This window comes from Oncorhynchus mykiss, chromosome 30 (assembly GCF_057628025.1).
Source record: "Oncorhynchus mykiss isolate SJ-2025 chromosome 30, ASM5762802v1, whole genome shotgun sequence".
NCBI classification, from domain to species: Eukaryota; Metazoa; Chordata; class Actinopteri; order Salmoniformes; family Salmonidae; genus Oncorhynchus; species Oncorhynchus mykiss.
This window is the reverse complement of record NC_143051.1, coordinates 16,525,612-16,551,382: the sequence shown is the minus strand read 5'-3', so window position 1 is coordinate 16,551,382 and position 25,771 is coordinate 16,525,612. Positions and strand designations below refer to the sequence as shown.

The 25,771-nt window shown below is 41.8% G+C and overlaps 1 protein-coding gene and 1 pseudogene across 2 annotated transcripts; one reads left to right on the top strand and one right to left on the bottom strand.

Annotated features, from left to right (window-relative positions):
- The first annotated feature begins 653 nt into the window (after nt 1-653).
- Nucleotides 654-20,363, top strand: LOC110489395 (putative acyl-CoA dehydrogenase 6; annotated as a pseudogene).
- Nucleotides 20,364-21,453: 1,090 nt separating this feature from the next.
- LOC110488019 (BET1 homolog) lies at nt 21,454-24,687 on the bottom strand. 2 transcript variants are annotated; one of them, XM_090227660.1, is made up of 4 exons: nt 24,504-24,687; nt 24,076-24,182; nt 23,893-23,957; nt 21,454-23,661 (listed from the first exon to the last, which is right to left on the bottom strand). In XM_090227660.1, the coding sequence occupies exons 1-4, from the start codon at nt 24,520-24,522 to the stop codon at nt 23,616-23,618; spliced, it is 237 nt and encodes a 78-aa protein (XP_090083786.1). In that variant the 5' UTR covers nt 24,523-24,687; the 3' UTR covers nt 21,454-23,615. The 2 variants fall into 2 exon arrangements, with proteins under 2 accessions (XP_090083786.1, XP_021415649.1); XM_021559974.3 differs by having other exon boundaries at nt 23,901-23,957.
- Nucleotides 24,688-25,771: the final 1,084 nt, after the last annotated feature.

Sequence of the window (25,771 nt, the reverse complement as noted above, 5' to 3'; positions counted from 1 at the left end):
CCTAATTTCCGTTTAAGTGACAAAACAAGCAATGTATAGTGTAGAGGATCATTGTACCATCTAAACCGCTATTAAATATATTTTCGATAACTAAAAATATTGTTTTTTCGGCAGTTTGAAGCTGGTGTACAAAACCGAAGGTAAAAGACAAAAATGTTTAACTTAAGAACGGGAAGCATAGAAAAAGCATACATAGAACAGATCAACCGCTTCTTAGACTTGCCTTCAATGACAATGACAGATCTATAACTCACATAGTGATGTGAATGTGAATTTGGTCAGAATCTTTAAAGCCCTGATGTCTTACCTGTATGGGCAATTTGCATAACTGTCATGATACACCAATGATCTTATACTTTTCAAGAAAAACATGTATTCTATTTTCTACGTAGCTTTACAGCTACTTTCATTGAATACATTCACATTTAAATACATTCCAAGCCTTGCTTATTAGGTTGCCGGTCACCCAGGTTACTAGGATATGCTAAAGTATATTTAATTGTTTGCATAGTGCAATTAAGTTACTTTAAAGTGATTTGGGCATGAAGCGCGAAAAATGCAAATTTAGCATTGGATTTATGCCGCAAATGCTAAAAAGTTAGCATTTGGAGATAGTGGCTCGGTGAACTAAAAACATGGCTTGCTGTCTTACGATGTCCATAGACTGCTTACAGGGTAAAAAAACAAATGTGTATTTTGTAATGTGTGTGAACGATCCCTTTAAGAGGGAGTTTGTATGTTATGTATCCTGGGTGAACTATTCCTATAAGAGGGTGTTTGTGTTTATGTGTACTGTGCAGAGTATGGAGGCCTAGGCCTGGACTTCAGCTACAGTATTGCCGTGTCAGAGGAGCTGGGTAACATCCGCTGTGGAGGCATCCCCATGGCCATCGGAGTCCAGACTGATATGGCCACACCTGCCCTGGCTAGGTAAGGTATATACTGCACCCATCTGGCACATAGGCATGCTATTTTCTTTATGAGCCAATGAAGAATGTTTATTTTAATCTCTATGGTAATTAGCCTCTGTTTATTACACACACATAAACATGTATAAAGTCAAGCTTTTTTGAAGACACTATTACAGACCACCTACTCATCTGAGTTTCAACATGCAACAATAACAATCCAAAACTAGGGCTCAGTGACTTCTAGAAGTATTCTAATACAGAGATTTAAATACATAGATCATGTTATTCAGGATGAGTCAATCAGCTATTCATTGTACATAGCAAAATAAGCTTAAAGGGATAGTGTGAGATTTTGGCAATTAAGCCCGCTTTATACTAGCCATCAAGACGAATGTGGTACGTAAAGGGGTGAGTATGTGGTGAATGGTGGTAAGATGTGGCCAGCACCAGTGGCGGTCCGTCTCACAATAACAAGTCTCTCATCTGTCTGCCTATGAACTCTCCTGGTGAGACACACTGATATATACTTTGGGGGCTTTCACACCAAATTGTTTGGAGCGGTTTTCCCTCTTAGTTCTGTTCATTTGGACTGGTGTGAACACTCTATCCGCACTCGGCAGCACACGAAACAATGCAGCGCGGTTCGCTCAAAAACGCTGCAGTCTGATTCCATCCATACCCTGGTGCGGTTCTCTGCAGGTGAGAATGCAGTCTGGACCAAACACAGGAAAAGAACCAGAAGCGTGCAGTATTATTGGTTGTTTGACTGCGAGCATTTGATTACATGTACACAGTAGCATAACTTGACATCACTGAAATATTATGTGTGTAGCAATGCGTTTATGAGCGCATCCCATGCAGATCAGAAGAGACGGTCACTTTGAGACACAACATCGGGAGTCTGTGTATTGATGGTCAGGGAGTCCAACCAATATAGGCTACTGAATATAGCCTCCCGCATGTTGATGGATGACCAAAGCGAAAGTAATATGATGTTTGGGACACGCAAGTTATGCTTCTTGATAATCATACATGGATTTAACGTGAGAATTTTCTCCAATAAACAAATGACTTGTATTAACACTGTGGCAATGTGAAACCAACTGGACCAAATGAAAAAAAAAATACAATGTAACAAATAATCAAACTCTGATTCGAACTATAGCTCAGAACTATGTGTGAAAAGCCAACTCTGTCTAAGCAAACTCTCCAATAGTCAATAGCTTCATCTCCCGTTTTTGGGCCTAATTCAGAAACAAAGTAGTCAGGTAGTCATTCAAGAATCATGTTATAAACACTATTATTGCACACAGAATGAGTCCATGCAACTCATTATGTGACTTGTTAAGCAAATGTTTACTCCTGAAGGGGTTGAATACTTACTGACTCAAGAAATTTCAGCTTTTCATTTTTAATTCATTTGTAAAAATTTAGAAAAACATAATTCCACTTTGACATTATCGGGTATTGTGTGTAGGCCAGTGACCAAAAAACTCCACAATTGAATCCATTTTAAATTCAAGGTATAACACAAGAAAATGTGGTAAAAGTCAAGAGATGTGAACATTTTCTGAAGACACTGTAGATATTGACATTTCTGTAATACAGTACCTCTGATTACTCAAATTTTCAGTGCTCTTGGCACTGTGACCTAAAACCAAGGGATTACATTGTCATTTCACTCTGCTGTGTCATTCCATTAGGGAGCTAGCTCATAGTCTCTGGTGTCCCACCCAAGACCACATGATGATGCTCCATCTCTCTCTCCGTTGTTTCCCTCGCAGGGGTTCACATCGCCCGCACGATCGACAAGACGGGGATGTCTTCCGACACAGCCGAGGTCTTCTTCGATGACGTGTGCGTGCCCTGCAAGAACCTCATTGGTCAGGAGGGGATGGGCTTCACCTATCAGATAGTTAGCTTCTTTACTGGCTAATCGTTAGTATTCAGCTAACCACAGTTTGTGGTCATCAGCTATCCTTTAGCTCGAAAATCTATCGCTAGTTTTTTACGGCGCGGCTCGGACCAGAACATACCGGACCTATTTTTCTCTTCATGTCCCCGGATTTCAACCGCAAGCTCTGGACATTTATACCTGGATCTCGAAGCTAGCTGGCTGCTAGCCGTGTGACTATCGGCTTACGTCGATCCCGGAGCAAACATCAATTATTCCGGAGCTAGCCAGCTGAAGAGTTCCATCAGCCACTCCTGGGCTACAATCACCTATCCGGAACCGTTTTACTGCCAACGCGGAGCCCCACCGGGCCTTTACAACTGGACTACCGACGTTATCTGCCCAAGGGAGTCATCCAGCTGGCTCCACCGTCGCGATGTTACCTTAACGCCCATCTGCGGTCCGCTAATCGTTAGCTGTCTTATTGGCTGCTATCTGAATAGATCTATCGGACAATTGTTTTCTTTTTTTCTTGGGCCTCTATAACTATATCTATTTTTTTTGTGCATTGGATTGATCCCCTCTACCACACGGAACCCCACTAATCCTACCACACGGAACCCCACTAATCCTACCGACGGAAACTCACAAGGTGGCTAAAAACAGACCTCCATCCTATGCTAGCTTGCTACCGATGGCCCGGCTAGCTGTCTGAATCGCCGTGACCCCAACCAACCTCACTACTCAAGGGACCCTTTTGATCACTCGACTAAGCATGTCTCTCCTTAATGTCAATATGCCTTGTCAATTGCTGTTCTGGTTAGTGTTTATTGGCTTATTTCACTGTAGAGCCTCTAGTCCTGCTCACTATACCTTATCCAACCTATTAGTTCCACCACCCACACATGCGATGACATCTCCTGGTTTCAATGATGTTTCTAGAGACAATATCTCTCTCATCATTACTCAATACCTAGGTTTACCTCCACTGTATTCACATCCTTCCATACATTTGTCTGTACATTATACCTTGAAGCTATTTTATCGCCCCCAGAAACCTCCTTTTACTCTCTGTTCCAGACGTTCTAGACGACCAATTCGCTTTGCTTTTAGCCGTACCCTTATCTTACTCCTCCTCTTTTCCTCTGGTGATGTAGAGGTGAATCCAGGCCCTGCAGTGCCTAGCTCCACTCCTATTCCCCAGGCGCCCTCTTTTGATGACTTCTGTAACCGTAATAGCCTTGGTTTCTTGCATGTTAACATTAGAAGCCTCCTCCCTAAGTTTGTTTTATTCACTGCTTTAGCACACTCTGCCTGGCTTAGGAAGACCACCAAAAATTCTGAAATGTTCATCCCTAACTACAACATTTTCAGACAAGATAGAACTGCCAAAGGGGGCGGTGTTGTAATCTACTGCAAAGATAGCCTGCAGAGTTCTGTCCTACTATCCAGGTCTGTACCCAAACAATTTGAACTTCTACTTTTAAAAATCCACCTCTCTAAAAACAAGTCTCTCACCGATGCCACTTGCTATAGACCACCCTCTGCCCCCAGCTGTGCTCTGGACACCATATGTGAACTGATTGCCCCCCATCTATGTTCAGAGCTCGTGCTGCTAGGCGACCTAAACTGGAACATGCTTAACACCAGAGCCATCCTACAATCTAAGCTTGATGCCCTAAATCTCACACAAATGATCAATGAACCTACCAGATACAACCCCAAAGTAGTAAACACGGGCACCCTCATAGATATCATCCTAACCAACTTGCCCTCTAAATACACCTCTGCTGTCTTCAACCAAGATCTCAGCGATCACTGCCTCATTGCCTGCAGCCGTAATGGGTCAGCGGTCAAACGACCTCCACTCATCACTGTCAAACGCTCCCTGAAACACTTCAGTGAGCAGGCCTTTCTAATTGACCTGGCCGGGGTATCCTGGAAGGATATTGATCTCATCCCGTCAGTAGAGGATGCCTGGTTATTTGAAAAAAATGCCTTACTAACCATCTTAAATAAGCATGCCCCATTCAAGAAATTTAGAACCAGGAACAGATATAGCCCTTGGTTCTCCCCAGACCTGACTGCCCTTAACCAACACAAAAACAACCTATAGCGTTCTGCATTAGCATCGTGATATGCAGCTTTTCAGGGAAGCTAGAAACCATTATACACAGGCAGTTAGAAAAGCTTTTTCAAGCAGAAATTTGCTTCCTGCAACACTAACTCAAAAAAGTTCTGGGACACTGTAAAGTCCATGGAGTATAAGAACACCTCCTCCCAGCTGCCCACTTCAGATAGGAAACACTGTCACCACTGATAAATACACCATAATTGAGAATTTCAATAAGCATTTTTCTACGACTGGCCATGCTTTCCACCTGGCTACCCCTACCCCGGTCAACAGCACTGCACCCCCCACAGCAACTCGCCCAAGCCTCCCCCATTTCTCCTTCTCCCAAATCCAGTCAGCTGATGTTCTGAAAGAGCTGCAAAATCTGGACCCCTACAAATCAGCCGGGCTAGACAATCTGGACCCTTTCTTTCTAAAATTATCTGCCGAAATTGTTGCCACCCCTATTACTAGCCTGTTCAACCTCTCTTTCGTATCGTCTGAGATTCCCAAAGATTGGAAAGCAGCTGCGGTCATCCTCCTCTTCAAAGGGGGGGAAACTCTTGACCCAAACTGCTACAGACCTATATCTATCCTACCCTGCCTTAAGGTCTTCGCAAGTCAACAAACAGATTACCGACCATTTCGAATCTCACCATGAGATTTCGAATCTCACCACCAGCGATGTAATTTACAAAATAGCCTCCAATACCCTACTCAACAAATTGGATGGAGTCTATCACAGTGCCATCCGTTTTGTCACCAAAGCCCCATATACTACCCACCATTGCGACCTGTACGCTCTCGTTGGTTGGCCCTCGCTTCATACTCGTCGCCAAACCCACTGGCTCCATGTCATCTACAAGATCCTGCTAGGTATCTCAGCTCGCTGGTCACCATAGCATCACCCACCTGTAGCACGCACTCCAGCAGGTATATCTCCCAGGTCATCCCCAAAACCAATTCTTTCTTTGGTCGCCTCTCATTCCAGTTCTCTGCTGCCAATGACTGGAACGAACTTCAAAAATTTCTGAAACTGGAAACACTTATCTCCCTCACTAGCTTTAAGCACCAGCTGTCAGAGCAGCTCACAGATTACTGCACCTGTACATAGCCCATCTATAATTTAGCCCAAACAACTACCTCTTTCCCTACTGTATTTATTTATTTATTTATTTTGCTCCTTTGCTCCCCATTGTTTTTATTTATACTTTGCACTTTCTTCCACTGCAAATCTACCATTCCAGTGTTTTACTTGCTATATTGTATTTACTTCGCCACCATGGCCTTTTTTTTGCCTTTACCTCCCTTATCTCACCTCATTTGCTCACATCGTATATAGACTTGTTTCTACTGTATTATTGACTATGTTTGTTTTTCTCCATGTGTAACTCTGTGTCGTTGTATGTGTCGAACTGCTTTGCTTTATCTTGGCCAGGTCGCAATTGTAAATGAGAACTTGTTCTCAACTTGCCTACCTGGTTAAATAAAGGTGTTCTCAACTAGCCTACCTGGTTAAATAAAGGTGTTCTCAACTAGCCTACCTGGTTAAATAAAGGTGTTCTCAACTAGCCTACCTGGTTAAATAAAGGTGAAATAAAAAAAAAATTAATAAAAGATGCTGCAGTTCCAGGAAGAGAGACTTTGGGCGGTGGGCAATAGTAAACAAACCTCTCCAATTCAGTCCTGTTTCTTTCCTCCCTCCCCCACTCTGCCTCTCTCTCTCCTTCCTATCAATACTCTACTCTGTATTTCCGTCTGTGGGGGTTTTCCGGTATTCCTTAAACTGTTTCTAGTTCAAGGAGAGACATTGTCAATTTGAAACTTAATCCAAACGTCATTTTTCATAATGGGTTCAAAGGGTTTCCGCATGTCAGCCAGTGTGACGAAAGAAGGAAGTTCATAGCCAGGCTAAACCAGTTCAGAAACATCAGAGTCAATACAGTTACACAACATAGTTTTTTTCACTGCAGAGTTGACTTTCAGTTCATTCCACGGACATTCTGGACATTCAGATTGGTAATTTTGCTCAGGAAATGAAATCTAATTCATTTAGGCATCTAATCAGAAAAGAGTTCCCATTGTCGCACTTCATGGACAAAATACATGTGGTTTCCATGGTTTTTAAGAATGTAGCCAAGGTAATAACTGTAATTGAATGACCCCAGTGTTAATTTGTCGATTTGCGTTTTTCTGTTTTCTTTTTAATACGCGAGACGTCAGGATACTGTCTGATAGAGGAGGCGCTGATGAGGGGCGGCAGGTACTGTAGCCTAGTGGTTAGAGCTTTGGGCAAGTAACCAAATTACTATTGTTATTTAGACTGGGCTTGATAACAGTCTGGGTAGCTTCTTATCCATTTATTCATTGACTGTTACACTAAACACAAACCCATAGACACACACACACACACACACACACACACACACACACACACACACACACACACACACACACAAACACACACACACACACACACACACACACACACACACAAACACACACACAAACACACACACATATAGACAGACAGTTATATCTGTATATGCTCATTGATTTGTATCATCCACCCACTTCCAAGTTAAAACTAGTTTCACACAAAGAGGGGAAAAAATAGGACATGAACTACCTCACACAGCAACTTAATCACAGCCTCTGTGTACTCCACCCTCTGTAATACAATTGACAAACAACTATATATATATATATATATGTATATATATATATATATATATATATATATATATATATATAGTTGTTTGTCAATTGTATTACAGAGGGTGGAGTACACAGAGGCTGTGATTAAGTTGTATATATATATATAGACCCATTTCCCAGCCACATCATGAAAAGTAGTGCGCGCAGTTTGGAATCAGAAAGCTCTTTGTTTACCTAGGAGTGGATACGATCACATGCAATTTCAAATGCAGCTCATGCAAGTTAACCAACATGTAATCAAACAGGTAATCATCGCAGATGTCATCAGAGCAGTTGTTCTCAAATCTGTTCTCTAGGACCTCCAGACAATTTTATTTTAGCGCTGATTAATCTAATCAAGGGTTTGCTGATTAGTTGTCAAGTTGAATCAGGTGTGCTAGCTCTGGAATAGATCAAATCCATAGAATGGCTGTGGGTCCTCAAGGAGAGGTTTGAGAACCACTGCATCAGAGGTTGATTACCTAGCAAACTAGCAAGTACTGCTGAGCAAATCACGTTTTTTGATTTCAATATTTTTTTTAAACATTAAATGAGCTATGCATTATGTGGGTTGAATGCTGTAACAACACAGAATAAAACAATCAATAAAAGTCCCATGATGGTAGTGACTGCCCATTACTGCTTATCACTTATTAACCACAGTTTATTCACAACTTTAATTTAATAAAATAATTAAGTTGTTGCGTATGTTACATTTGTTTTATTTGATGACTTTATTATTTCATTCCAAGTTATCATATCATCTCTATAGAGCTGCTGTCTGACAGAATCAGGTTAATTAGTTCTTTAAAAAATGAAAAAAGGTCAAATATCACTAACAGAGCTAGGTAAAGCCAGAATAATATACTTGTTGAACATAGCTATAAAGGGGAAAGGGGACACTTAGTCAGTTGTACAACTGAATGCCTTCAACTGAAATGTGTCATCTGCATTTAACCCAAACCCTTCAGTCTTGTGCGCTTTCGTGGTCATCACTCACTCACTGTTAAGTTTGTCAAGGTCCTGACTTTAGCGTTAGCTATCCTGCTACAGAGCTTGTTGGAGAGGGAATGCACACATCAAGTTTCAAATTGTATTAGTCTTATATACGGGATACACATGGAATACACCATTCAATGAAATGCTTACTTGCAGGTTGCTTCTCAACAACGCAACAACAATAAGAAATAATAAAAGATAATACGAACATAAAGTAAATGTCCCAGTAGAATAAACATTTTAGCACGCATTGTAGCACAAGTATATTACACGGCATGTATACTGAACAAAAATATAAATGCAACATTCAACAATTTCTATGATTTTACTGAGTTACAGTTCATATAAGGAAATCAGCCATTTCACTTGGAATACAACCATGCATGTGTGGTTCACAGATACTTTAAACAAAAAAGGTAGGGGTGTATGTCACGTTCTGACCTTTTATTTCCTTTGTTTTGTCTTTTTTTTAGTATGGTCAGGGCGTGAGTTGGGGTGGGCAGTCTATGTTTGTTTTTCTATGTTTGGTTTCTGTTTCGGCCTAGTATGGTTCTCAATCAGAGGCAGGTGTCGTTAGTTGTCTCTGAATGAGAATCATACTTAGGTAGCCTGGGTTTCACTGTTGGTTTGTGAGTGTTTGTTTCCGTGTTAGTGTTTGTCGCCATACGGTACTGTTTCGGTTTTTGTAGATTTCACGTTATCTTTTATTGTATTTATTAAAATATCGTCATGAACACTTACCACACTGCCTCTTGGTCCGATCCTTACTCCTCTTCAGACGAAGAGGAAATCCGCCGTTACAGTGTAGATAAGAAAACCAGTCAGTATCTTGTGTGACCACCATTTGCCTCATCTCTTTCACATAGAGTTGATCAGGCCTGTGGAATGTTGTCCCACTCCTCTTCCACTCCTCTTCATTGGCCTTGCGAAGTAGCTGGCTATTGGAGGGATCTGTAATACACTGTCGTACTTGTCAATCCAGAGCATCTCAAACATACTCAATGGGTGACATGTCTGGTGAGCATGCAATAGGCTTGAATATTTTCCCGGTATTTTACATGTTCCATCCCGAGAATAAATCACTTTTTTCCCAGGTAACCCGGTATTTCCCTCCAAAACCGGAAGTGTCATTCAAAAGCTTATAAAGCATATAAATAGGCCTATGTCTGGATTTGAATAGAGCTTTGAAAATTCAAGCCTGATGCTACCTGAGTGATGATCCGTACATTAAATTAATTTAATGAGCCCAAGCCCCAAAAAGCCCAAATTATTGTACCATTATCCAATAGGATAGAATAAATGATACAGGTTACTGCACATTACATATTTCAGAAAAACAAAAGTCCATAGATGTAGCTAACTATATGCTCGGGTAAATACATGAAACCCGCTCCAGTAGGCTAATCTTTTTGAGTGTGAACTGTATTACTGAACTGTATTGTATTATACTGTATTATATGGACTGGAATTAAGCACATCATTCAGACCATGATGAAGTGGGAAGTCACATACGATTCTGGTGCAGCAGATGTGCAAAGCTGTCATCAAGGCAAAGGATGGCTACTTTGAAGAATCTCAAATATAAAATATATGTTGATTTGTTTAACACTTTTTTGGTTAATACATGAATCCATATGTGTTACTTCATAGTGTTAGAAAAACCCTGGAATGAGTAGGTGTGTCCAAACTTGTGACTGGTACTGTATGTCTATATGTCAATCTAGAACAAGGATGATCTATTTTGGATGCAATTTGAATGGAGTTGAGAGAAAGACTGCGAGAGAGTGCACTGATTTAAAGCAACGTTAATCGAGTGAACAAAACAAAAGATTTTGTTAACAAATTAAGTCAGATGGAGATGGGTAAATTAAACACGCATTCTGTCTTTATATTATTGTAGCATAGGCCTACCTCTCACAAGAAAAAAGTGACCATGATAAGATGACAGGCATTGTGAATTGTGCTCCATACTGAGATGGGCTTTCTGTCCCCGCCCTGAGCGTGGGGGATTCATCATGCAGAGGCCGTATAGAAATCAGATTTAGACATTGCATATAATTTAACAGTTCCATTTCCCGCCATGCTGTTCATGTAAATAATTTATTATAATTTATCAGTTTTTCGTAGTTATTTATTTAAAAGGGCGTGATTTTGGGAGGTAAATCCCGGTAAATCTTGGTAACCAGGTCCCCGCCATTCAACCGTGGTATGCAGGCCATGGAAGAACTGGGACATTTTTAGCTTCCAGGAAATGTGTACAGATCCTTGCGACATGGGGCTGTGCATTATCATGCTGAAACATGAGGTGATAGCACGACAATTTATGGCACGACAATGAGCCTCAGGATCTCGTCACAGTATCTCTGTGCATTCAAATTGCCATAGCTAAAATGCAATTGGGTTCAATTTCCGTATCTTGTCTGCCCATACCATAACTGCACCGCCACCATGGAGCACTCTGTTCACAAAATTGACATCTGCCATTTGCCTAGTACAGTTCAAACCGGGATTCATCTGCGAAGAGCACACTTCTTCAGCGTGCCAGTCGCCATCGAAGGTGAGCATTTGCCCACGGAAGCCGGTTACGACACCGAACTGCAGTCAGGTCAAGACCCTGGTGAAGACGGTTTCTGACAGTTTGTGCAGAAATTCTTTGGTTGCGCAAACCCACAGTTTCATCAGCTGTCTGGGTGGCTGGTCTCAAATGATCCCGCAGGTGAAGAAGCCGGATGTGAAAGTCCTGGACTGGCGTTTTTACATGTGGTCTGAGGTTGTGAGGCCAGTTGGACTGCCAAATTCTCTAAAACGACATTGAAGGCAGCTTATGGAAGAGAAATTAACATTAAATTCTAAGACAACAGCTCTGGTGGACATTCCTGCAGTCAGCATGCTGTCGCATCTTTGGTTATGCCGGATTAAGTGATATTACATGCTATTCTATAAAATCCTAAATCCGTAATTAATATTACCTGATTGAGCTAATCATGTAAATCATGTAAATGTAATTAACTATTTCGGGGCACCACAAAATAATATTTATAGAACTGTTATCTTCCGAATAAACTCTTAAAGACCTAGTAATATTTTACATCAATAGCAGTCAATATTAATCATCACCTTAATTCAGTCTCATCTGAAAGTTGTCAATTCTTGGTTATCTTCACGAGCCCTGGCTAACAAGTTGAATCAGCAATACAAAATTGGGTTTAATTATTTATTTACTAAATACCTAACTAATCACACAGAATTACATATACAAAGACTGAATCATACCTTGATTACAAATTACGTCCTAAAGGAAAACGTCCCTGGCGGGCGGAACAGATATGACAGCTGGTTACACAAAAGAAAAGGGGCTGGGTTTGAGTGAAAGAGCGGGAAGACTGAGGGACAAAGTGAGAAGCTGTGCTATCGTAAATATGGTATCTTATGCATTCTAAATTACCGCCCATTTGGAAAAGGAAAATGCAATAAATATTTACTCTGAGCTGCGCTTCGGTTTGGTTTGGTGGTAGATGGAATGCCATGTTGCCAAACCGAGTCCTTTGAAGAATGTCTCTGGTGGTCAATTGGATACGTTGTAGTAACGTCATTGTGTGGTAGACGGGAGACTCTATCTGTTCTTTCCTAGCCCGCATTTGCAGCTGCTGTGGCTAACTCAACGGCTAGGAGGTATCACTTCTGTAGTGAATAAGAGTTCAAAGTTCATACCATTCGCAACCAAAGCTCACGCTGAGGTTGGCTTAGTTCTGTAGTTGACATGTTAGTCCTTTTAACGCAGAGGCTGCAGACCTCACGTACTTGGAACAGGAGGTTACATTTTCGTCGAGGCTTTATATAGTGGAGCGAGAAGGGTGTGTCTGAAAAGTTTTATAACCCATGTCTCTTCACAGGGGCGGGCCACTGATTGAGGAGAGCCCTAACCTTATGAAAACCCAAATCTCTCATTTGGAAGCTAAAATTTAATTGAATCTCTTAACCAATAATTTTATATTCAAACATTTAAATTGAACAACAATTCCATGTGAATCCGATAACTATAATGTGTAGACTTTCCACTGTAGAGTTTATGTCATCCTATCATTGAGGAGAATGTCTCAGGTGACAACTGAACTGACATCATATTCATTAAGTACCACCGCATATGTTCAATTGGTCGGATTACCAGAATATAGTTAATTTCCCCCCACCTTCTGATGTTCCCAGAATCTCTATGTTAACCAAGGGGTTTTCAAATTTCATATCAGTAGGGTAGAGAGAGGAAAAAGGGGGGAAGAGATATTTATGACTGTCATAAACCAACCCCCAGGCCAACGTCATGACAATGCCAATTACATGCACCCTCAAAACTTGAGCCATCTTTGGCATTGTGTTGTGTGACAAAACTGCACATTTTAGAGTGGCCTTTCACTGTCCCCTGCACAAGTTTCACCTGTGTAATGATCATGCTGTTTAATCAGATTATTGATATGCCACGTCTGTCAGGTGGATGGATTATTTTGGCAAAGTAGAAATGCTCATTAACAGGGATGTAAGCAAATTTGTGCTCAAAATTTGAGAGAAATAAGCTTTTTGTTCAGTGTAGATAGAAACTGTCTCTGAGCCTGTTGGTATCAGACCTCATGCTCTGATACCATCTTCCCGATGCTGTGGGCCTTCTTCCATGATGCTGTGGGCCTTCTTCAGGCATTGTTTCGAGAACATTTCCTGAATAGGTGGGAGCATGGTCCCAGTGATGTACTGGCCATCTTAACCACCTGCTGGAGGGCCTTGCAGTTGTAGACGGACCAATTCCCATACCAGGCCGTGATGCAACCATAATCCCCTCAAACGTGACGTTTGCTTGTAAACAAAAAAAATCTCTATATTACTGTTCAGTAACCATGAGGGACAACATCATCCAGGACACCATTCAGTACACCAGACAGAGGAAGATCTTCAAGATGTCTGTTCTCTACCACCAGTCAGTCCACGTCAGACTGGCTGAGCTGGAGACAGAGATCGAGCTGCTGCACTCCCTCCTCTATCGCTCCACAGGTGGGTGTATTCAAGATAAGGTAATGAATGCGTCCCAAATGGCACCTCATTCCTGATGTAGTGCACTACTTTTGACCAGGACCCAAAAGGCTATGGTCAAATGTAGTGCACTACACAGGGAAATTGTGGAATGTAGTGCACTACATAGGGAATAGGGTGCTATTTGGGATCCTTGCGACATGGGGCTGTGCATTATCATGCTGAAACATGAGGTGATGGCACGACAATTTATGGCACGACAATGAGCCTCAGGATCTCGTCACAGTATCTCTGTGCATTCAAATTGCCATAGCTAAAATGCAATTGGGTTCAATTTCCGTATCTTGTCTGCCCAAACCATAACTGCACCGCCACCATGGAGCACTCTGTTCACAAAATTGACATCTGCCATTTGCCTAGTACAGTTCAAACCGGGATTCATCTGCGAAGAGCACACTTCTTCAGCGTGCCAGTCGCCATCGAAGGTGAGCATTTGCCCACGGAAGCCGGTTACGACACCGAACTGCAGTCAGGTCAAGACCCTGGTGAAGACGGTTTCTGACAGTTTGTGCAGAAATTCTTTGGTTGCGCAAACCCACAGTTTCATCAGCTGTCTGGGTGGCTGGTCTCAAATGATCCCGCAGGTGAAGAAGCCGGATGTGAAAGTCCTGGACTGACGTTTTTACATGTGGTCTGAGGTTGTGAGGCCAGTTGGACTGCCAAATTCTCTAAAACGACATTGAAGGCAGCTTATGGAAGAGAAATTAACATTAAATTCTAAGACAACAGCTCTGGTGGACATTCCTGCAGTCAGCATGCTGTCGCATCTTTGGTTATGCCGGATTAAGTGATATTACATGCTATTCTATAAAATCCTAAATCCGTAATTAATATTACCTGATTGAGCTAATCATGTAAATCATGTAAATGTAATTAACTATTTCGGGGCACCACAAAATAATATTTATAGAACTGTTATCTTCCGAATAAACTCTTAAAGACCTAGTAATATTTTACATCAATAGCAGTCAATATTAATCATCACCTTAATTCAGTCTCATCTGAAAGTTGTCAATTCTTGGTTATCTTCACGAGCCCTGGCTAGCAAGTTGAATCAGCAATACAAAATTGGGTTTAATTATTTATTTACTAAATACCTAACTAATCACACAGAATTACATATACAAAGACTGAATCATACCTTGATTACAAATTACGTCCTAAAGGAAAACGTCCCTGGCGGGCGGAACAGATATGACAGCTGGTTACACAAAAGAAAAGGGGCTGGGTTTGAGTGAAAGAGCGGGAAGACTGAGGGACAAAGGGAGAAGCTGTGCTATCGTAAATATGGTATCTTATGCATTCTAAATTACCGCCCATTTGGAAAAGGAAAATGCAATAAATATTTACTCTGAGCTGCGCTTCGGTTTGGTTTGGTGGTAGATGGAATGCCATGTTGCCAAACCGAGTCCTTTGAAGAATGTCTCTGGTGGTCAATTGGATACGTTGTAGTAACGTCATTGTGTGGTAGACGGGAGACTCTATCTGTTCTTTCCTAGCCCGCATTTGCAGCTGCTGTGGCTAACTCAACGGCTAGGAGGTATCACTTCTGTAGTGAATAAGAGTTCAAAGTTCATACCATTCGCAACCAAAGCTCACGCTGAGGTTGGCTTAGTTCTGTAGTTGACATGTTAGTCCTTTTAACGCAGAGGCTGCAGACCTCACGTACTTGGAACAGGAGGTTACATTTTCGTCGAGGCTTTATATAGTGGAGCGAGAAGGGTGTGTCTGAAAAGTTTTATAACCCATGTCTCTTCACAGGGGCGGGCCACTGATTGAGGAGAGCCCTAACCTTATGAAAACCCAAATCTCTCATTTGGAAGCTAAAATTTAATTGAATCTCTTAACCAATAATTTTATATTCAAACATTTAAATTGAACAACAATTCCATGTGAATCCGATAACTATAATGTGTAGACTTTCCACTGTAGAGTTTATGTCATCCTATCATTGAGGAGAATGTCTCAGGTGACAACTGAACTGACATCATATTCATTAAGTACCACCGCATATGTTCAATTGGTCGGATTACCAGAATATAGTTAATTTCCCCCCACCTTCTGATGTTCCCAGAATCTCTATGTTAACCAAGGGGTTTTCAAATTTCATATCAGTAGGGTAGAGAGAGGAAAAAGGGGGGAAGAGATATTTATGACTGTCATAAACCAACCCCCAGGCCAACGTCATGACAATGCCAATTACATGCACCCTCAAAACTTGAGCCATCTTTGGCATTGTGTTGTGTGACAAAACTGCACATTTTAGAGTGGCCTTTCACTGTCCCCTGCACAAGTTTCACCTGTGTAATGATCATGCTGTTTAATCAGATTATTGATATGCCACGTCTGTCAGGTGGATGGATTATTTTGGCAAAGTAGAAATGCTCATTAACAGGGATGTAAGCAAATTTGTGCTCAAAATTTGAGAGAAATAAGCTTTTTGTTCAGTGTAGATAGAAACTGTCTCTGAGCCTGTTGGTATCAGACCTCATGCTCTGATACCATCTTCCCGATGCTGTGGGCCTTCTTCCATGATGCTGTGGGCCTTTTTCAGGCATTGTTTCGAGAACATTTCCTGAATAGGTGGGAGCATGGTCCCAGTGATGTACTGGCCATCTTAACCACCTGCTGGAGGGCCTTGCAGTTGTAGACGGACCAATTCCCATACCAGGCCGTGATGCAACCATAATCCCCTCAAACGTGACGTTTGCTTGTAAACAAAAAAAATCTCTATATTACTGTTCAGTAACCATGAGGGACAACATCATCCAGGACACCATTCAGTACACCAGACAGAGGAAGATCTTCAAGATGTCTGTTCTCTACCACCAGTCAGTCCACGTCAGACTGGCTGAGCTGGAGACAGAGATCGAGCTGCTGCACTCCCTCCTCTATCGCTCCACAGGTGGGTGTATTCAAGATAAGGTAATGAATGCGTCCCAAATGGCACCTCATTCCTGATGTAGTGCACTACTTTTGACCAGGACCCAAAAGGCTATGGTCAAATGTAGTGCACTACACAGGGAAATTGTGGAATGTAGTGCACTACATAGGGAATAGGGTGCTATTTGGGACAATGACTGATTTCCATGGGGAAAGGCCTGACAGGCCTCGATTGGTGAGGGTGAGCACTAAGGACTTAGGAAAGGAAACCACCAAAGATGTTAGATACAGCCACAAACTTACAGCAACATCAGTGAAATTCAACTCTCCTTGTGTCCCCACAGCTTTGTACATCAAGGGCAACGATGTGACTAAGCTGGCATCCATGGCTAAGCTGAAGGCAGGCCATCTGTCCAGGGAGGTGGGGGACAGCTGCCTGCAGTACTGGGGAGGAATGGGCTTCTCCAGCGATGTCCTCGTCAGCAGGTTTTACAGGTGAGTGGAGAAGAAGAAAATCTAAAAGAAGGTTCAGGACAGCAGCTTAATTCAATGACACATTTTGGAGAAAACTCCTTGTCAAAGAACTGAATAAACTCTGCAACACTTTATGTGAAGGTTACAAGTTCAGCGTATCAACCTGTCATAAGCCATTACTAAATGTTTTGTTTGCTAACCATTCATGAAGTTCATATTATTTATATTATATCATTTGTTCATGGATGTATTAACAAGTCCTACATGCATAAACTATGATCAGTTGTTTATTAGCTGATATGCAAATTAAGTGTTAGCTAACTCCACAAGGGTTTTATGGAGCCACTGTCGAATGCTGTGCTTTCATTGGTCAGATGATGCAGTACAGGTCTGTTTACCTCTCACAGTAGTCCACTGCTTTATCGTTGTTACTACTGTACTCTGATGTGGCAAATCAAGGCAATGAGACATGGGCTGTGTTTCAGAGCTTAGATGTTGCTAACGCCTGGATAGGTATTTTAAGTATAAACTAACCACATCTATGTTATAGCAATTTGTCAGGTGATGACAGTCGATTACGTGGCACGCAACCATTGGTTGTTAGCTGTAGAACGCACCCTAATTCCTATGTAGTGCACTACTTTTGACCAGAGCCCTATAGGCCCTGGTAAAAAGTAGTGCACTAGGTAATAGTGTGCCATTTGAGATATTCAATGATAGGCATCTGGGGGTCAAGGGTCACTGTCACTGTTAGTTGAAAAGATCTCAGTTTCATCACTTCCACAAACCCTTTCTATGTACAAACACTGTTCATATGCAATATGCAGATAGATAGTGTACGGAGGAAATTCATGTCTGGGCTAAACCAGTTGAGCAACCAACTCTCTGTTATTATCTATACATTGTCACTTTAATAACTCTACCTATATGTACATATTACCTCAATTACCTCAACACCGGTGCCCCTGCACATTGACTCTGTACCAGTACCACCTGCATATAGCCCTGCTATTGTTATTTACTGGTGCTCTTAAATTATTTGTTATTCTTCTCTCTTACTTTTTTTGTTGTTGGTATTTTCTTAAAACTGCATAGTTGGTTAAGGGCTTGTAAGTAAGCATTTCACTGTAAGGTCGACTACACCTGTATTCAGCACATGGGGCGGCAGGGTAGCCTAGTGGTTAGAGCGTTGGACTAGTAACCGGAAGGTTGCAAGTTCAAATCCCCGAGCTGACAAAGTACAAATCTGTTGTTCTACCCCTGAACAGGCAGTTCCTAGGCTGTCATTGAAAATAAGAATTTGTTCTTAACTGACTTGCCTAGTTAATTAAAATAAATTAATGGGACAAATACAATTTGATTCAATTTTTTTGTCAATATAGTTATGCAAAAGTGATGTTGACTTTCGATACTACAAATCAAATCAAATTTATTTGTCACATACACATAGCAGATGTTAATGCGAGTGTAGCGAAATGCTTGTGCTTCTAGTTCCGACAATGCAGTAATAACCAACAAGTAATCTAGCTAACAATTCCAAAACTACTACCTTATAGACACAAGTGTAAGGGGATAAAGAATATGTACATAAAGATATATGAATGAGTGATGGTACAGAGCGGCATAGGCAAGATACAGTAGATGGTATTGAGTACAGTATATACATATGAGATGAGTATGTAAACAAAGTGGCATAGTTAAAGTGGCTAGTGATACGTGTATTACATAAAGATGCAGTAGATGATATAGAGTACAGTATATCCGTATAGATATGAGATGAATAATGTAGGGTATGTAAACATTATATTAGGTAGCATTGTTTAAAGTGGCTAGTGATATATTTTACATCATTTCCCGTCAATTCCCATTATTAAAGTGGCTGGAGTTGAGTCAGTGTGTTGGCAGCAGCCACTCAAAGTTAGTGGTGGCTGTTTAACAGTCTGATGGCCTTGAGATAGAAGCTGTTTTTCAGTCTCTCGGTCCCAGCTTTGATGCACCTGTACTGACCTCGCCTTCTGGATGATAGCGGGGTGAACAGGCAGTGGCTCGGGTGGTTGTTGTCCTTGATGATCTTTATGACCTTCCTGTGACATCAGGTGGTGTAGGTGTCCTGGAGGGCAGGTAGTTTGCCCCCGGTGATGCGTTGTGCAGACCTCACTACCCTCTGGAGAGCCTTACGGTTGTGGGCGGAGCAGTTGCCGTACCAGGCGGTGATACAGCCCAACAGGATGCTCTCGATTGTGCATCTTTAGAAGTTTGTGAGTGCTTTTGGTGACAAGCCGAATTTCTTCAGCCTCCTGAGGTTGAAGAGGCGCTGCTGCGCCTTCTTCGCGATGCTGTCTGTGTGGGTGGACCAATTCAGTTTGTCTGTGATGTGTACGCCGAGGAACTTAAAACTTACTACCCTCTCCACTACTGTTCCATCGATGTGGATAGGGGGGTGTTCCCTCTGCTGTTTCCTGAAGTCCACAATCATCTCCTTAGTTTTGTTGACGTTGAGTGTGAGGTTATTTTCCTGACACCACACTCCGAGGGCCCTCACCTCCTCCCTGTAGGCCGTCTCGTCGTTGTTGGTAATCAAGCCTACCACTGTTGTGTCGTCCGCAAACTTGATGATTGAGTTGGAGGCGTGCGTGGCCACACAGTCGTGGGTGAACAGGGAGTACAGGAGAGGGCTCAGAACGCACCCTTGTGGGGCCCCAGTGTTGAGGATCAGCGGGGTGGAGATGTTGTTGCCTACCCTCACCACCTGGGGGCAGCCCGTCAGGAAGTCCAGTACCCTGTTGCACAGGGCGGGGTCGAGACCCAGGGTCTCGAGCTTGATGACGAGCTTGGAGGGCACTATGGTGTTAAATGCCGAGCTGTAGTCGATGAACAGCATTCTCACATAGGTATTCCTCTTGTCCAGATGGGTTAGGGCAGTGTGCAGTGTGGTTGAGATTGCATCGTCTGTGGACCTACAGTAGTTCATTCCATGAACATTCTGGGTCAGATTGGTAATTTTGCTCAGGAAATGAAACTTTAATAATTGAAGCATCTAATCAGAAAAGAGTCCCCATTGTCGTACTTCATGGACGAAAATAGTACGTGGTTTACATGTTTTTTAAGAATGTGGCCGAGGTTATAACTGTCATTGAATGACCCCAGTGTTCATTTGTTTTTCTTTTCTTTTTTTATTCGCAGAGGCGCCAGGTTATTGTCCATTGGAGGAGGTGCTGATGAGGTAATGCTGTCAATCATCTGCAAGTACATGGACACCCTACCCAAGGCCCCAGACAAGAATAGATGTCACAGTGCTAGTGTCTCTTTCCCTTGAGCTACAATCCAGAACATTAGGCGGATTGGATTATGCTGAGCCGCTGGACACAAGTCTATGGCCTGTGACATAAATGGGCAAAAGCGGTGAGGGAGGAGCACTCTTCTCAAATTGAACAGTAATCTCCCCCACTGTCATTTTGTCAACAAGGCAGCATGGTATGTTGTCCAGAAACATCTCTTTCCATTAAATATATGTTAGAATTTTCAAACAAGGCAGATAGTGTTTTTATCAACAGCAATCACTTTTGCATGTGAAAACACAGAATCCTACTCATTACTCCACGTGGTAATTACGTGACTTCTGATTCGAGCCGACTTCGCCGTGGGCTTTGAACCGGGCACCTGGCTCCCGCTGGGAGGCAGCCCGGTTCCAAAACGAATGCAATCAACTTTCACCCGGCGCAAAACACACCTACCCAGGGCAAAACACACCTACCCAGGGCAGATGAATCGAATCACCTCATAGTTCCTTTTCTTTCACTTATCTATAATGACTGGATAGGTGGTAGCGATACCTCAACGTAGTTTCCGACATTTTGCTTACATCTATCCAGTCCTATCAAGTCCGTGAAGGGGAGTGAACAAGGTCAGAAGGAACAGAAACATTTTCTGGAATTTAATGCAGCCTTAGAAATCAAAGAACTGAAGAGCAATTCATAAACTCTTAAGTTAATCCATTTAACCACTCATCATGGCTATTGGGCAGTTTTGCATTTACCATATGATAATGCATCTACTAGACTACAGGGCAAGACAGAATTTTTTTTTTCAAATAAGATTCTTCGGTATAACTTCGGTTCCATTCATTGCCTTACAGCAATTGAAAACAGCCCATCCTACAGATGTGAATTTATAATTATTGTGTGTTCTTTTCAATGTGAAGTGGAAAGGATTTGTAATCAATGTCAAAAATCAACTTTTGTCAGCACAGATTCTGTCCAATTTTTGTAGATAGTCTCAGGAATGCAATGAATAGTATGTACCGTTATTTGTATAAAATAAGCTAAATACTGCACCTCAACTGAGCCTGAATATGTTGACATCTACTTAATGAAAGTGGGGAAATGGATCTTACTCGCTGAGTCAAATTCAAAACATACATCTTGTTTATTTACATATAAAACACATTTACATTAAAGTTGTTCACGGGAGAACAGTGTGTCGTGGTGGAGATGAACGGTCACTGTAGACTGGATAGGAAATGTTTTGAAGTGAGAGTGTAGCCTTATAATTTATTCCTCAAAACAAATAAACAAGGTGTGTGTTTATAGTGGAACTCTACAGTTGAACACTATTGATCAAATGTCAGTGTCACACTGGATCAAGCAATCTCTTCAAGATCATGACATCTATCACACTTGCATACAAATAGCATTATGAATCATGCACTGGAGAGCTCCTCAGTGACTCAGCCTAGAGAGCTTAGTCGCATTTGTATATACAGTGCATTCCGAAAGTATTCAGAACCCTCGACTTTTCCCACATTGTTATGTTACAGCCTTAATCTAAAATGTATTACATTTTCTCCCCCCACCCTCATCAATCTATACACAATACCCATAATGACAAAGTGAAAATAGATTTGACATTTTTGCTATATCTTATTAATTCAGACCTTCTGCTATGAGGCTCAAAATTGAGCTCAGGTGCATCCTGTTTCCATTGATCATTGAGATGTTTCCACAACTTGATTGTGGTCCACCTGTGGTAAATTAAATTGATTGGACATGATTCTGGAAAGGCACACACTTGTCTATATAAGGTCCCACAGTTGACAGTGCATGTCAGAGCAAAAAGCAAGCCATGAGGTCGGAGGAATTGTCCTTACAGCTCCGAGATTGTTTCAAGGCACAGATCCTGGGAATGGTACCAAAAAAATGTCTGCAGCATTGAATGTCCAAGAACACAATGGCCTCCATCATTCTTAAATGGAAGAAGTTCGAACCACCAAGACTCTTCTTAGAGCTGGCAGCCCGGTCAAACTGAGCAATTGGGGACTTGGTCAGGGAGGTGATGAAGAACTCGATGGTCACTGACAGAGCTCCAGAGTTACTCTGTGGAGATGGGAGAACCTTCCAGAAGAACCACCATCTCTGCAGCACTCCACGGATCAGGCCTTTTATGGTAGAGTGGCCAGACGAAAGCCACAACTCAGTAAAAGGCACAAGACAGCCCACAAAAGCACCTAAAGGACCATGAAACAAGATTGAACTGTTTGGTCTGAATGTCAAGCGTCACATCTGGAGAAAACCCTGGCAGCAGCAGGGACTGGGAGACTAGTCAGGGTTGAGGGTAAGATGAACAGAACAGAGAACCTTGATGAAAACCTGCTCAGGATCTCAGACTGGGGCGAAGGTTCACCTTCCAACAGGACAACGACCCTAAGTCTCTGAATGTCCTTGAGTGGCCTAGCCAGAGGCCAAACTTGAACCTGATCTAATATTTCTGGAGACCTGAAAATAGCTGTGCAGCAACTCTCCCCATTCAACCTGACAGATTGAGAGGATCTGCAGAGAAGAATGTGAGAAACTCCCCAAATACAGGTGTGCCCCAAATACAGTCATACCAAGGAAGAGGCGAGGCTGTAATCGCTGCCAAAGGTGCTTCAACAAAGTACTGAGTAATGGGTCTGAATATTTATGTAAATGTGATCCATTTGTTTTTGTTGAATTTGCAAAAATGTCTAAACCTGTTTTTGCTTTGTCATCATGGGATAGTGTTTAGATGGATTAAATTGTTTTTCAATTTTAGGATGCTGTAATGTAACAAAATGTGGAAAAATTCAAGGGGTCTGAATACTTTCCGAATACACTATGTTACTGCTTAGCCTTACTAGATCACTCAGTTACAAAATTAACCTAGAATATCTCATTGTTAATGGGCATTGTTACAATTGTGAACTTATGGCAGTGTCTTAATTCCATCAGGGCTGTCTAAAATGAATAACAGCCATGCATTATTACCCCCTATTGTCATTGTCACACTGTTGGTTAAGGGCTCCTAAGTAAGCATTTGATGGTAAAGTCTACACTTGTATTTGGCGCGTGACCATTTGATTTTAACATTTGTTTATCATCATCCTGGTCTTCTGATCCAATGGCGGAGGCAGGGAGGGAAAAGCCGGGGCCTCCTGTAATGTATCACCTCAGTTTGATAAACCAGTAGAGGAGGGTAAAGACGAAGAGGCAGAAGAGCAGCATGTAGCACAGGAGCTTGGTCTGGCTTCCTCTGGAAAGCTGCTTCACTCTCCCTATGGTGGCCCCCAGCAAACCACCTGTTGAGTCAAAGTCTGAGTCCTGTTAGCAGAAAAAAATAACAAAATAAATCCAGTGACATGTTTTGCTGTCCTGATATGAATTGCTCTGTGAAATAGCCGATCTGTTGTGCAATATCGTGAAATGATGCCAACTCAGCTTATTTTTTTTCATTTGTGCAATCTGGCAGAAGGGGGTACAGAAAGTGAGATGTGTGTGAATAGGTATTTTTGCTGCTGTGTACTTATGCAGAGTAGACAGACAATGACTCACTTCCTTACCATATCATCCAAAATTTTGTTCTGGTACTTCACTTCGGTTCCAATATCTATTGACAGCTGTAGGACAAACATGGAATAGGTTAATCAGAGGACTTGATAACAATATGAGATAGCCAGACCTCTAAACCCCATATTATATAATTTCCCGGAGCCCTGCCCACATTGACATGCTTACATGTTTCAAGGCGCTGACTTTGGCTCTCAGACCCTCTTGTAAGTGTTCATTTTCCTCTTCATACGCGCTGTACCCGCTGGCCACATAATTTCCAGGTCCTCCTTCGCCTGTTTGACATGTACAAAAGCATTGATCTACGTTAGCTAAATAAACTAGAAATATCTAGCTAACGTTACCTATGAAGGCCTGTCAGGTAGCATCAGTGTGGGTAACACGCTTACGCATTAAAATGTAACTTAGCTAAGTAGGTAAAAGACAGTTCACAAGTTAGCTATAATGCAACCATGATGACAATTACCAAAACAAGTTGGTCAGTAAGTGTAGTAGCTAGCTAGCCCGTTCTTTATACATATGTGAGCTAGCCAGCCTGCTAACTAGCCCGAATGAGCGTTCTCCATTGAAAACGATGGGCTCAAACAGAAACTTACCCAAACCTGCGCGTCTCATTTTGATTTATTCTATCAGAGATGTCCTATCTTTAAGGTGATAGCTAATGTCAGAGATTTTATCCGAGCAGCAGTAGCTATTTTTGTTGGTAGCTGGCAGGCTAACACTAATTCAACAAGATCGGAAACGCCACGACATCGTACGGAAGCCGATAAGGCAAATACTAAAATTTCATCGCAGAGGATTAAATTATATTTTTACTTCATCACCGCACCAGAGAGCAATAATAACGAATTGAAAATAATTGCCCTCAATTAACAGTCACAGGGAGTGCAATGGATGTCATGACATAAACAAATAGATAAATTAGAGAATAAATGTAAAATCTACAAAGGGGAATTTTATTTTAGGAGTCTACAAAACCCAAAAGGAATTGATCATCTGTGCAAGCATCTGTGGATTGACTGCATTGTTTGAATGGACTGTTGGCATATTGGCAGTTAAAAAACATTTATGGAATCATTCTTCTAAAACTGGTTGGCTAGCTAGCTAACAAACATACATTGCAGATAAATTCTTGAAATTCATTATTTTACCCAATATTTTATCACAACACTGGCAAACCATGGCTTATCAACTCCCTGACCAAAATTGCTGACTTTTATCCCATCAAGAAGGTTCATTTCCATTCTACTATTATTCTAATTCATAAATCTTTGGGGCAGCAATATCAAAGAGGGTAGGAAACGAAGTTACGTTTTTTGGCAATATGATCTGTTACTGTTCACATCGACCACACCAACAACATCATTGCATTTTGGTACATCAGAAGTACATTCCTATCCGATGGAACGCTGCGTTTGCCTTGCAGCATTGCGTTGCAGTGCGTTCTGTGTGGTGTATATGTTGGATTTATCGAACGTACAGTATGCGTCAAAACTGTGCATAGACGGCTTGACAAAAATGGTAGCAGAAGGTGAATGTTGATCTTTTGCTGCACACATATCCACATGATGCTGCACACAATTTAGCTCTAACACTAAAGGTGTGATCGAGGCATAACGCCTTGATCACATCAATAGTGTCCCTGCACAAAATAGTATCTAGGCGTGATGACGCCGCAATATGATATGCAACTGTGGTGTTAGGCGTGATGATGTAGCAATATGATATGCAACTGAAGTGTTAGTCATGATGACGCAGCTATATCATCTGTAATTGAGGTGTAAGGTTTGATGACTGATGAGGAAGAAATTGATCAGATTAGTGAGTCATGGTGGTATAACCTCTCATTCGCTCCTATAATCTT

Bases quoted from the DNA above. Each gene is read 5' to 3' on its own strand.
- LOC110488019 (XM_021559974.3), bottom strand. The intron at 23,958-24,075 runs GTAAGCATGTCA...TTTGTCCTACAG, and splicing joins AAGTCAGCGCCTTGAAACAT to CTGTCAATAGATATTGGAAC. The intron at 23,662-23,900 runs GTAAGGAAGTGA...TTCTGCTAACAG, and splicing joins ACAAAATTTTGGATGATATG to GACTCAGACTTTGACTCAAC.